Source organism: Gigantopelta aegis, chromosome 4, assembly GCF_016097555.1.
Source record: "Gigantopelta aegis isolate Gae_Host chromosome 4, Gae_host_genome, whole genome shotgun sequence".
Taxonomy (NCBI): Eukaryota; Metazoa; Mollusca; class Gastropoda; order Neomphalida; family Peltospiridae; genus Gigantopelta; species Gigantopelta aegis.
Window position 1 is genome coordinate 42,311,885 of NC_054702.1, and position 14,688 is coordinate 42,326,572.

The 14,688-nt window shown below is 36.5% G+C and overlaps 1 protein-coding gene across 1 annotated transcript in view; it reads right to left on the minus strand.

The window, feature by feature from the left end:
• Positions 1-14,688, minus strand: part of LOC121370568 (centrosomal protein of 128 kDa-like) — a 94,623-nt gene that overhangs the window by 25,262 nt on the left and 54,673 nt on the right. Inside the window, exon 26 of the mRNA XM_041495877.1 lies at positions 10,009-10,125. Coding sequence (XP_041351811.1) covers positions 10,009-10,125 — 117 coding nt within the window. The remainder of the gene's footprint in view (positions 1-10,008; positions 10,126-14,688) is intronic.

Below are 14,688 nucleotides of genomic sequence, written 5' to 3' on the forward strand. Positions count from 1 at the left end.
CTACACCACCTGCAAATCTATGGTGCCATTCAAAATTATCAGCATTTACAAACATACAAACTATTTGCTGGGGGAAGGAGGGGGTTATAATTAATGTCAGTGTATGCTTTATAATATCTCTTGCAAAATAAACATTTTAAATTCACTTTTAGGAGTGTGTACGGGGTGTAACAAAAAAAAGAAAAGGATACATTCTTTATACTCTTGTGAAAAGGATGAGAATTATTCGTAATTTCAGGTTCAACAAATTAAAAGCACCACAATAAGTTAGGTAGAAATTTATTCTTTATAGAAAACCACAAAAGGGTAAAAAAGAAAAGACTTGTACATTGGTCAAATTTTTTTATTTTTTTTTTAAAGTTTGAAAGTATGAAATTAAATATTACAGAAAAATGCAAAATGACAATTTTTGTGTGTACAGGCAGTTTTAGGACAAAAGCAGTTAGCATGATTATATAATATGCTGAAGTGGGATGGTTGGTTATTTGAATAGGGATTTGTTTGACTCATGATTGTTTACTTCTTTAAAAATATACACAATGTATTATTAAAGTCCCTCACTGCATTATGCTTCAAATTCTGTTCAGTTTGTTTTCTCATGCACGGTTCGTGCAATCAACATTCGATTTCTCGTCGTCTGCTTGATATTCATTTGTGAGTTTTTTCACAGTTTGGGACATTTCCATCAACAATAAAGTTTAGACAATTAAGTAAGTATCTAAATAAAAAACTTTACAAACCCCTCAAACCATTAACTTTACTAACTTGAAGTTGTTTTTCTTTATTCCTTGAAATTACCTTAAAATTATTATTAAAGAGTTCACTTGATTCACAGAAATTGAGTTAAAATGTAGGAAGATGAATTAAAATTAAGTGTGTGTTACACGACTTGCACGTGTCAGATCAACATGTCGAGGCCAAATCATTTAATTTTTATGATTTTCATGCCCTGTTATAATTTTGTTTTCAATTATTATATTCTATTTGCAAAAACGTATGCTGCATCTGTGTATCCCTACAGTAGTGAATAGTTCATTCAGAACAATTGTAAATAATTTTGAGCGTATAAATTGTTTTAATTAAGAATCAATTTATTAGAAAATTTATATTTTACAAACTATTCACTGGTATGAACATAATATCTATCTGTATTGACATCAAGTGTTGTTACTGATCATGGGGGAATTTAAAACTGACTACAAACTGAATGTATCCTTAAAAAAAATGCATATTTCAGAAATGTAACTTTTACCATGTAATGGCTATAAAAATTTAAAATGATGAACTGTGCATGTACAGAAAGGTTATTTTTTTTAAAACACATGTGCCTGAACGCAGTTAGAAACAACCACACTTTTGTTTACTAGAATGGATTCATTTTACATCCATGTTGTTGATTTTGTTTTGTTTAACTGATTATAATATATTTTATTTCATGTACCATAACTGAAAAATATAGAATATTATTTTGTGGCAAATAAAACCATATACGAGGGTCGGATGAATCTATAATGAAGTGCTGGTAGAGCGATGAAACTTGATAGGCATATAATTCAGCTCTTCTGATGACTAACTAGCTATTTTGTTTCATGTTCACAACATCTTTGGTGACTGCAGAAGGACTTTTAAAGTCCAGAGGTATCAACTTTTCGTGACAATGAAGAAAACTGAGTACCAGGCCGTCATCAAGTATCTTAATTTGAAAGGGTTAACTTCTATGCAAATCCATGCCAATATGGTCAGTACATTATTTGATAGTGCTCCCTCATTTGCCACTGTGAAAAAGTGGGCAGCAGAATTCAAGACGGGGAGAAAAAGTGTTGAAAATGAACCAAATTCTGGCAGGCCTTCAACTGCCACCACACAGGAAAACATTGATCATATGCATCAAATGGTGATGGATGATAGACTATTCGCTCCATAGCTGCTGCCATTGGCATCTCCCATGAGTGAGTTGACAATATTCTAACTAAAGAACTTGGAATGTCACGCTTTTTTAACCCTGATCAAAAGTCCATCAGACCAACCATGTCTATGGAAAACTTGACGCTTTCTGAAGCAGATCAGACTGATTTCATTGAACATTATATGACTGAAGATGGGTGTTGGGTCCATCACTTCGAACCATAGACCCAGGAACAGTCCATGCAGTGGAAACACCCAGCGTCACCTCCTCCAAAGAAGGCAACGGTCGTTTCATCTGCTGGCCTCAGTTTTTTGGGATGCCAAGGGGGTTGTGTTTATGAACTACCTTCCAAAGGACCATCAATGGGAAGTATATTCGAACTTGCTAAGGCAGCTGCATGAAACTATCAAGAAGAAACGACCCGGGAAGTTGACAAAAGGTGTCTTGTTCCACCAGGACAATGCCCCTTCTCACAAATCCGCCATTACAATGGAAACTGTCCATAACTGTGGCTTCAGCCTCTTTCAGCATCCTCCATACTCTCTTGACCTGGCACCCTCGAACTTCCATCTCTTCCCAAACGTGAAGAAACACTTAGCTGGCAAGCATTTTCATGTGATGATGAGATCAAAACCACCCTTCAAGACTATTTTGAGGAGGAAGAGGAAACGTTTTACAATGCAGGGATCCACGCGCTGCAGCACCGCTGGCAGAAATGTGTGGACTGTCAAGGGGACTAAAAAATAACTAGTAAAGAAAATCATTCCAAAACAGCAGTATAGTTAGCCTCAAAATGTTTCATCCAACTCTTGTAGGCTACAAAAATGAAAGTTGGAGTTTTGTGTCAGAATAAATTTTAAAACTTATGAGACATTTGTTCATTATTTATTATTTTAATTGAGTGCTGCCTTAAAATACAGTAATAATATTTTAAATGATACAAATAGATAACACAGAAAGTTAGGCTGCATTATGTTTGGTATGAATTTGCATAGACTTTTATTTTTAAGATTTTAAGTTGTTTGGAAAGAAACCCATTTTTCACTGCATACTGCTGATACCATTTGGAGTGAACTGGCCATCTATGGCTGATATCATCTGGGTAGAGTTAAACATATAGCAAGAGCTTTTTCCTTCACAGTTAAAAAAAAGTTTCTTTGTTTTGTTTAATGACACAACTAGAGCACACTGATTTATTAATCATTAGGATGTCAAACATTTGGTAATTTGGTCCTTAGAGAGTAAATCCATTTTTCCATTAGTATCTAGGGATATTTTATATGCATCATCCCACAGACAGGATAGCACATACCAGTCTTTGGTATACCAAATGTGGTACACTGTCTGAACGAGAAATAGACCAATGGGCCGACCGACAGGGATCAATCTTAAACTAACTGTGCATGAATTTAAAAGAATAAAGTGGGTTTTTTTTAACCCTTGGTTATTTAAATACAAATTTTCTTTTTTATCATGTGAAAACATTACAATGCCTTGGGTTTTACCTTTACCTGCATTTATAACTTTCAAGACTTATGTATGCTTGACAATCTATTCAAATAATTATGGTAGATGACACTGAATCAGCATAATTAATTTATTTTATGGATCTGTTGTCAACTGTCATAAAACTGTCACCACAGGTTTCATTCAAAACTACATGACTGCTGATGACCCTACATTAGAATTCAAACTGATTAAGTGAATGTAAAGGAAATTGTCAAACAAGATGACCCAGTGTGATTACACTCATTACATATTCAGTCCTGAAGGCGTTGTCAGTATTCACTTCAACGTTTTCTTAGCTAATTTGTTGAGCAATAGACTAATTGTGTTATTTTCCCCATAAATTTTGTCTTAATCTTAGTGTGGGGCCTTTTCCTTTTGTTTGATAGACATGGCAACTTATAAATTAGTGAAGTATTCAATTGGGTGGACACCTATGAATTACACCCTGCTGTGTTGTCAGTTATTATCACTTTTATTGACATTCATCACCATTACTAAACTGCCTTACAAATAAGAAATTCATTTGACCATAGATGTGGCTTTTCAAGCCCAACCTGCCAACATCAGTGCTCTACCTGTGTGCATGCTGTTTTATAGAATTCAGTATCCTTGGAGTTGAATATATATTTTTCTAAAATCCTTTACACTTTTTTGGGGTAGAAAGTGCCCACAAAATTTTCCATTTAACTTAATTGCAGTTTAAATGTTAATTAAAGCAGACTTTACAGCATGTTTCCAGCTAACAAAACCTTTTAGTTCCACTACGTTCATCAACAGAGCTTTTTTAATACTAATTAATACTAACAGGGCATCTGTCCATTGTTCATCTGCCAATGTTTTCTTTGAAGTCTATCTTTTCAGAGAGTTTTTATTCCATTTTTTTGAAACTTGGTACAATGGTCCTGTGGGGCAGTCTACACAAACTAATAGAGATAATTATTTTTCAACTTAGCCTGACATTTGATCAATTGCATTTTCCCCCTATTTAAATAAACTGGTCCAAAGGAATTTAAAAGGTACTTTCTTGTACAGTTTTATTAGGACATGTCTGAAACTTGGTACTATGATTGTCTGTGGCAGTCTTCACAAACTACCATATTTTCCGGCCTATTACATACATGTACACTGGTGTATAAACTGCACCCCTTGTTTTTAGACCAAGTTCCGACCTTCATCCGTACATAAACCACACCTTTTAATAAGCTGCAGTTAAAAACCCCATAAACTTAATTACAGTTAATTATTGTTTGTATTTAATAATAATAAAGAGATCCATTCTCCCTTAAGTTCAAACAATAAATAATTGTTGATTGTGTGGCTTTCAGTTTCATTTCAAGTAATAGGTAAGTTTCATGAACAAAACACACCATTGACAAACCCCAATATTTTCACCAAAATGTTAACAAGAACTTGGTAATGCATTGTTCATAATCTAACATTAGTTGCCAAAAAAAAAAAAAAAAAAAAAAATAGATGATAACATTTTATTTGTTCCAGTATGATTACAAAACTAAGCATGGTCCTGTCGATCGTTTACAATTTTCGACAATTTTTTAATGACTTTTAAACAACGGCCTTTTAAAAAATATATTGGCGGAGAATTATATATTTATAATATATATAATTACATGTAATATAATGAAATACAACAAAACAATGTATGCACAAAACATTAATGTAGTGTAAAGTTATACAGCTGAACACAGGTCAGCGGTCAGGTGTATACCGTAGTTCAATTATTTATTATATTATTTTCCCAATCTAGAATACCAAAACACTAAATATTCACATGGTGACCTTTTATAACTGTTGAAACAATAAACTAAGCTTTTACACAAAGCATGCTCTGTATATATTAGCAGGCTAATTATATTGGGAATGTACTTTTACACAAAGCATGCTCTGTATATATTAGCAGGCTAATTATATTGGGAATGTACTTTTACACAAAGCATGCTCTGTATATATTAGCAGGCTAATTATATTGGGAATGTACTTTTACACAAAGCATGCTCTGTATATATTAGCAGGCTAATTATATTGGGAATGTACTTTTAATAAAAACATTACAGGTACTCCGATTATGTGATTTTAATTTGCAAGCTTTGTACTGAACTTAAATCCTGATATATTACAAACAAGTAACAAACAGAGATGTTAGAGATCAAGAAACTGTTTTGATGTCATTGTTAAAGGATTTGTGAACAGCGTCTAAATATTGTAACTGTGTAAATATATGATGCCAAATATGACTAAAAAAATAATTTACAAAATATATAAAAATTATTTCACTACTTAAAAGCAGTACAATTCGTAATTCTGACATCGTTGGGAAATATGCATATTTTACCGGCAAAGATCGGCAATTTCCGTGATGACGTCAGAGACGCTGTCCAACCGTGAACCGCTATTCAGTAGCCTATTGTTTGCCATTACAAAAGCGTGCTTTCTTCGAACAACACTGAGTTAAATTACGGAATTATCCTTTATAATATGGTTTTATTGTGTGGCATGGGGATGTCAAAACCAATCAAAAAAGGGATCAGGAATCAGCTTTTTTAGGTTTCCGCCAGAAGGTGATTCTAGAAGGAACATTTGGATCCATCGGTGTCAGAGAGGTGGAAGGGATGGACACCAAAATGTACAAGTCGGTTTGTGTTCGGCACATTTCGAAAAGGATGCTTTCGCTCGGGACCCGGTTGAAATGGCTAAGATGGAATACAGCAATGCAAGAATCTCGTTAAAAGGCACTGCTGTCCCGACTATATTTACCAACAGGGAGTTTGTTGAAAATTCGGTAGAGATGCCGATTCGCCGCCCTAGGTCCGCTTTTCAGAAAAGACGCAATGCCGAGGTAAAACATTCATTAGGCCCTAGCCAAATGACTTCCACCAAATAGTTTTACAACCAGCAAACGTATTTATAATATATATATATATATGGGTACTTGTTTTTTGGCTAAAAACCCTCCCCTAAAATAAAACAAATAAAATCCCCATGTCCAAATAGCACGATCCTGTACCGTAAAACATATCGCCATACATTGTATTTTCGCAAAAATGCATTCTAAGCGAAAATTTCTGACATCCCATTACAAGATTGTGGAAAAAACAGTACATTTCTTTTTTTTATAGAAATACGATAATTTACTGCAACAAAATATACATGACATACATGGCCTTGTAGAAATAAGTAGTTAATAAGAACGTCATTAAAAAAAATTTAATAATAATTTCTACCAGTTTATGTTTCCAACACGGTTTTCCATACCGTCGTTGGTTTTCGTGCTCGCTATCACTTTCATCTTCGCTCTCAACAGCTCGTTCGTGGGCCAAAGGCTCGAACTGGTACGGCTGTATGTCCAGGTAAAAGTTTTCTTCCCACCGTTTTGCCATTCAGAAATAATCGCGGAAATTAAAGTGAAACTAGCACACGCGTACGAACTGGCTTCTCACTTCCTCTGGCTGGCAGTAGCGTCTCTGACGTCAGCAGACCACGTGACAGACCAGCTCATTAAAAGTCGGGAAGGATTTGGTACTGCCTTATTATTTTGTTGTTTTAAGCTATTTACACTAAATTAAGAGTTAAAAAAAAAAAAAAAATGTTTTTAGACTTATAGTATGGCAATGCAGAACAAAATGACAACGTTTTGTGGTCTGTTCACAAATCCTTTAAGGTCCAGCTTTTGCAATTGGCCGTAAATGGTCATGACATTGTAACTGTATCACGTGACATTGTTTAGGCTGCCACTGGCTTTTTATCTGCAGTACCGAACATGCAAGTGGGGTGTGTTTACTACAAAGAATAACAACATTACTTTGTATGAGGCAGGTTACTTCATTTTAAAACATCAGACAAACACATCTGATGCACTACTAACAATAAATGTTACAGAAATCAAACTAAGAAACATCGCGGTCGAGTCTACTTTTTTCACTTTAAGTATAACAATACACAAGCTTTGTATTATTTCTAGCCCGACTAGACAATAAAGAGCCATTCCATCGTAATACTTCAGTCCCAGTCATTTTGTATGCTATATTATTATTATGAGAATAAAAAAATAATAATAAAAAAAAGAAAAAAAGTGTGGTTAATATGCACAGCAGTTACCATAAAATTCATAAATAAAGCACACCATTTTATAAACCACACCTTGCAATTCACAGTAAAAAAAAAGTAGCAGCTTATAGGCTAAAACATACGGTAATAGAGAGATATTTAGTAAATTTAGAATTTTAGAATTTTTATTAAATTTTAAAAACAGAAATATAACCATGACAATGAGAAAATTTGATTGGTTAATATACACTGAAAATGTAAAAGTCTTATCTGCTAAAGTTTTTATTGGATTGTTTTGAAACTTGGTACTATGATTTTCTGGGGCTGTCTCCACAACCTAATAATGAGACATTTTGGCAGTTTTTAATTAAAAATGTTTTAATTAAAGTTTAAATACTTAAATATTCTTTTGTGGAATTTCCTGTAATTTGAGGCTCAGTGGTACATCTGCATGTAATTCTGCAAAGATGTGGAATGATTGCCTCGATGAAAAGTTTTCTGTCCCAGCTAGTGCCAACTCCTGACTGATACATCAGTGGCTGCATGTTGTATGTACTCTCATGTCTGTGTTAAGTATGTTTAACACATCCTTTGCTGCTTTATTGGTAGGAGTACAGCCTGTGTAGTAACAACAGGTTTCTTTTCTTTCTTTCTTTCGATCAAATATCGAAATAACCATGTTACGCACCAAATAGCCAATAACTGTCTGTCAAAGACTAACTTCACACATGGAGTTAATTGTATATTGAAGCCATTACTTAAAGGTTGCATTGTACCAAAGATGAATGTTTGGGATGTCAAAGTTCAAGTGCACCGTCAAATATTTAAGAACTGTTATGCAGTATTCACAAGAGGCTGAAATCATTGCCGGTTACCCCCAAAAGGGAAATTGGTTACAGTGTTCTCGCTGGGTGAAAATTATTGGAAGACAGCCGTGGGACCCCCCACCCCACCATTTCAAAAACAGAAAAAAAAGAAAATAAAAAAATACTGTGAAAAGCAAAAAAAAAAGAGAGAAAAAGAGAAAGCTTGGTTACCGTATATGTTGGTCGACTTTGTCGAAATACCTATCTCTTATTTTGTCCCTCAGTATCTGGTACTGAAAAGTTGTATGATGCCTCATCTTTATGTAGTTAGTTTAAACGGAGCTACAGTGTATTGTCGGTCAAAACATTCATGGGTATTTGTTTTGGTGAACCAATCAAACTTTTAATATTATTATGTTAATAAAGATTTTAAGATATCTGAAAAACTTCTTCTTTTTTCTCTTTTTTTTAAGTGATTCCCTACTGTGGGATAACATTTTCTGTTCTTTTTATTCCATCTTCATCAAATGAATGAATGTTGATAAAAGGTTTTGTTTTTGTAAAGGCGGTGTATAATAATATTATTTGGCACCCAAGATAAATGATTTTAATAATGAACACTACCATTTCCATTGTTTTTATAAGTTGTGATATCCCCCCAAAAAATGAAAAGTTTGTAATATTTTATAAAGAATTACTGAATAAACAAATGACTGTAAGTAAAAATCATCAATTATCACAAATTAAATCTGTAATTGAGGGCAAAATATCAGACAAGAGTTAGTGGACACAAAAGACAGAATTACTGTTCTGATCACGTGACAAATGTGGTGCCACTCAAAATTCAAGATGGAGGACATTTTTCAATATGGCCACCATTACAGATAATAGTGCTTTCACCATAATATTTGTGAGAGTAGTGCATTTTGATTATTTGACCAACAAATCATATATGTTTGGAAGCTGATTTTACACACATTCCTGTGCATGACATCAACTCCTTGGTAGGTCCAGAGAAGACCAAAGGGAACTCTTTCTTCCATGTCGTCTCTGCATTTCGTGGGATGAGGAAGAAGTCTGCATGGCAGACCTGGGAGGTATGTACAGAGGCCTCTTGACGTTTTTGCCACGCTTAGCAAATACCCACCGACAGTGGAGGACTGATCTGAAGATCTTTGAGAAATTGGTGGTGATTATGTATGACAGGTCCTGCACCGTTGCGTGTGTCGATGCCGCATGACCTGACATGTCTGCTTGAAAACAAAAATTAAGCTATACGAAGCCATTTCACCAACCAATTTCTCATTCCAGCCAGTGCACCACGACTGGTATATCAAATGCTGTGGTATGTGCTGTTCTGTCTGTGGGATGCTGCATATAAAAGATCCCTTGCTGCTAATGACAAAATGTCACAATTACCAAACGTTTGACATGCATTAGCCGATGATTAATAAATCAATGTACTCTAGTGGTGTTGTTAAACAAAATACACTTTACATTATGTGGAAGCTCTATTACTGAGCCAAACATTGTGATTGTTATTATTATAATAATTGCTTTTATTTCTTGTGAATTTATTGATGCATACATATAACTGTTAAGATTAGTCTAAAAATAGTTCCATTACACTATGCGATTTTATACAATTTGTTACTATTATACATTGATAAATTCACAAAAGATGAAAAACAATTATTAGCTAAGAGGTAGAAAATGACAGCTTACTACAACATCCTCCATTTCATCAATGATGTGCTGCTTCTCCATCTCAAACGTTATCTCTTGCTCCACCTGTTTCACTTTCTGCATGTGAAGTTCATCTGTCAGATCCAGAATGTGCTCCTGCAATCACAGCATCATGCAGTTATCACTGAGAGGGTATTTCTATGTTACATCCTAGTTCACATCCAGCAGACAAGGCTAAAGGGTTAATGCTATCTGACTAATCCTACCAATAAATGACAAAGGATCTAGTATATATATGTACATTATGTTCAGCTACCCATAGTAGTTGGTGCTGGTCAGATCGGACTGGAATTTTAAAGTTCCAACCAGCACTACTACTTCCACTAGGGCCTTCACGAGTCCAAAATATAGGACTCGAGTACTTGAGGGTCAAACTCGACACGGACCCGAGTACCTGCCACATAAACTAGATGATAACTAGACTAAGGAATACAGTAAAATAGCATTATGCATCTCAATTCCAGCACTGAACATGGATGCTAAATCATGACATTGTATTACATTCCACACATTCGAGTTTTGTTTCCCTCATGTCTCATAGCTCTATAATGTAACTGGTGGCAAGTATATGGCAAAATAATGTTAAAACAATATAATTAAATGAGAATACTCTTTCTTGCACAGGTATTTGAGTCCTGTGAACGGACTCAAGTCTTGCTAGACTCGGCCCATGCCCGAGTACTCGAGTACTCATGGAGACTCTAACTTCCACTAATATTTTTTTTATACATGGACTTGACCGTATGCATATCTTGTTTATTGAATATACATGTATCTAACAAATGCCTTCTAATAAAGAACCTTTTACTTAGAGATTTTAACATTTGTTTAGGTACATGTACATATGTAAACGTTTAAGGCTTTTAATACTTTTAAGTTAAACTTTGAGGTTACATGTATGTTCAGCTGGATGTTAAAAATATACTACTCAAAAGAATTTAAGGGTCAAAAATGTATAACCAAATAAGTTTCAGAGTGTATTAGATTGATGATGTAAACTACACCAAATTTTTTATTTATTGTTCCATATTTACAAAAAACCACAAATAAACGTCACTGTATTATGTATACAAGAAAGTCACATGACATGCTGTCAAAGTTGAAGGTTGTCAAACATGGATTTTACACATTAGAACATTCGTTTAATAGTGTTTGAATCCACCCCTGGCGCGAATACACTCGACACATCGTTGCCTCATGCTGTTGATCAGACGTCTGAAGAACTCTTGGGGAATGGCCTGCCACTCTGCCATAAGAAGTTGACCCAGATCATGAAGGTTGGCCGGAGGGGCATGGTTATCCCGAACTCTCCTGCCTAATTCGTCCCAGGCGTTCTCTATTGGGGCCAAGTCAGGCGAATATGCTGGCCAATCCATCCTGGCGATACCTTGTTGTCTGAGAAGTCCGTTACCACCCTGGCGCGGTGGGGTCTGGCATTGTCATCCTGCAGAACTGCCCCGCTGCCAATCTGCTGAAGGCCTGGGAGAACCAACGGCCGGATAATCTCATTCAGATAGCGGATTCCATTCAGATTGCCATCCACCACATAGAGGGGGGTCCTGTGGTGGATAGAGATGCCGCCCCACACCATGACGCTGCCACCACCGAACCGGTGGTGTTGTCTAACGTTAACGTCAGCGATGCGCTCCCCAGGACGTCTGTAGATACGAACCCGACCGTCGTTGAACTGGAGACTAAACCTGGACTCATCAGTGAACATCACTCGACCCCACTGAACACGTTGCCACCGCAGATGAAGCGTGCACCAGTGACGTCTGGCTGTTCTGTGACGTGGTAGGAGTGGTGGTCGAACAGCCTGGCGACGGCAGCGTAGATTATTGGCTCTCAGATGATTGCGTATGGTTTGATCTGACACTCGAGTTCCAGTCGCAGTCCGCAGATTGTCACGTAATCGGCGTGCAGTGGTTGTGCGTTGACGTAGAGCCATATTGGTGATGTAGCGGTCCTCTCTATTTGTAGTGCTTCGGGGTCTTCCTGAACGTGGACGATTTCGAACAGAAGTTGTTGCTTGGTACCGTTGCCACAGTCGGCCAACGACACTCTGACTGACACCAAGTCTCAGAGCAACATTTCTTTGCGTATTGCCATCCTGAAGCCAAGCAATAGCCCTTCCTCGATCTTCGATAGTCAGTTGAAGTCGTACCATTGTCGAATTTGGAGTGTGCACCGTACACGAACGCAAGCTCCAATTATACGGAAATTCAGCATTGGGAACATGGAATACACGTGCAAAGCGTGCAAATGAAGCGCTTTGTGAAAAAGCAAGTTATGGGCACTTAGCAGACCTTTCGATTTCGCCCTAATTTACGTGCAAATGTAAGCATGTTTTCGCCATTAGAATATAGTCGACAGTGTCAGTGACAGTGGATTTTAATTCATTTATGGGTTGCTTGGACCCACTTTCGTCAAAATGGAACAATACCATGCGTGACATTATGGTCTAGCTAATATAATTGACATTCAGAAAATAATGTCGAAAATATCGTCTGACCCTTAAATTCTTTTGAGTAGTATATAGAAATAGTAATGAATCACTAATGATATCTTTTGACACTGCAAAATGCAAGGTGTGTGTGCTCTTTTAGGGGTCAAATTCCCCTACAGCTCAAAATGTATTTTTTTTTATATAAAATATTTTAGAAACTCCCCTAAAAAGGTTGTTTTCCATAGTCTAGACTCCCTGCATAGTTTCTTACATACACACCTGAAAACCCAACTTGTGCAGTCTTTATGTACAATGTAGTAGTGTTGGTATATTTTGCTAAATAATATTAGACATCTGTCTTGATAAAGGAGTTGTGAAGCACTGATTGTTATATATCTATTTTGCACCTCCTCACTGACCTTAGCAGTGTGCTCACAACAAGCTGGATATATGGACCCAGTGCCTATATACCACCAAATGAAATATCATAGATGACAATAGTAACATGTGGGTAAAACTGCTACCTGCAGCATTTTGAATCATAATATACAACATGCACATAAATACCCCTTACCCTAAAAGTGTATCAGAAAAAATTGGGGGTTAAGCTGAATAACATGAAGCATCTTTGACTACCCTATTTCCACACAAAAATTGACATGCTATTTTTAGTCAAACCCTGCACATGTTTCAAGCTGGTACACTGACCATATTTCAAATTCAATTACAAGAGGCCCATGGGCTTAAACAGACACCTGAATAAATTGTTTACCCAACCTACCACTCATGGAGTACACAACACCCGTTTTCCTCATCAGTCAGAATGACTAAATTCATGATTTTGTTTCTCAGTGGGTCAAGGAAGCGAATGCTGGTCACGTCGACCCAAAACCAACTTGCCTCCTACCAACTTGCCCCAGTGTTTGGTCAACTCGCCCCAGTGTTTGGTCAACTCGCCCCCGACCAACTCGCCCAAATGTTTGGTCAACTCACCCCCTACTAACTCGCCCCAGTGTTTGGACAAGTCGCCCCAAACTTTACTGTCCGTAAATAATTATGACAAAATTAAAAATGGACGTCTACAACTTTGGTGTCATTTTATTTATTAATATTACAGTCAAACGCCGCTATTACAACCACTTATTAAATAGAGAATAACTAGTTAATGACGTTGGATATGAAGGTTCTTGTGAAGGTAAGAATGGGAAATTCCATGAGGCTATGCCGAGCAGAATTTCTCATTCGGTCTGAACAGGATAAATAGAGAATAACTAGTTAATGACGTTGGATATCTGCTTTATCTTGTGAAGGTAAGAATGGGAAATTCCGCAAGGCTCTGCCAAATGGAATTTCTCATTCGGCCTGAACAGGATAAAGCAGATATCCGATATCAGTAACTAATTATTATTTTTATTCTGCAGACCATAAAAATTAATGGGAAAAGCTATTATTCCTGTTATTTCAAATTGTACGATGACCTAGAGGTCAAATGAGCAATTTTGTAATGTAGCTATGCATGTGACGTCATATGAGTGACGTCAAAAGTCATAATCTGCTAGTATACGTTTATGACTTTGCTTTAATCGGTCATCATAATCTGTCAATAGAAACAGTGGTTGGAGGATAAATGGTTTTATATTGGGGAGATCGTAATATCGGATAAATAATAATCTATTATAATGAACTGTCAAGCCTATTTTAACGACATTTGTGAGTTTGTTCCTTATTTTCTTAAAGGAATGACCAGGCAAGGCTTTTGGACTCCGACTGGTGTGCATATTCAACAATATTTAATGCACATTATTGCTTAAATATTGGTATATTAATTAAGAAAATGGGAATATTATGAGTTGACTAAACAGTTTGGGGCGAGTTGGTTTTGGGGCGAGTTGACCAACCGCATTGGGGGCGAGTTGGTTTTGGGTCGAGTTGTCCAACTGTGTTGGGGGCGAGTTGGTTTTGGGTCGAGTTGACCAATTTTTTCATTAGTAGTAAGGGATCTTTTATATGCAACCATCCCACAGACAGGACAGCACATACCATGGCCTTTATCAGTCATGGTGCGCTGGTGGAATGAGAAGTAGCCCAATGGGCCCACTGATGGAGATCGATCCCAAACCGACCGCACATCAAGCAAGTCCTACATCCCACCCGAATTACAGTTTAAATGCAATTTCTCTATACAACTACTAAATTGCACCACATACCAGGGG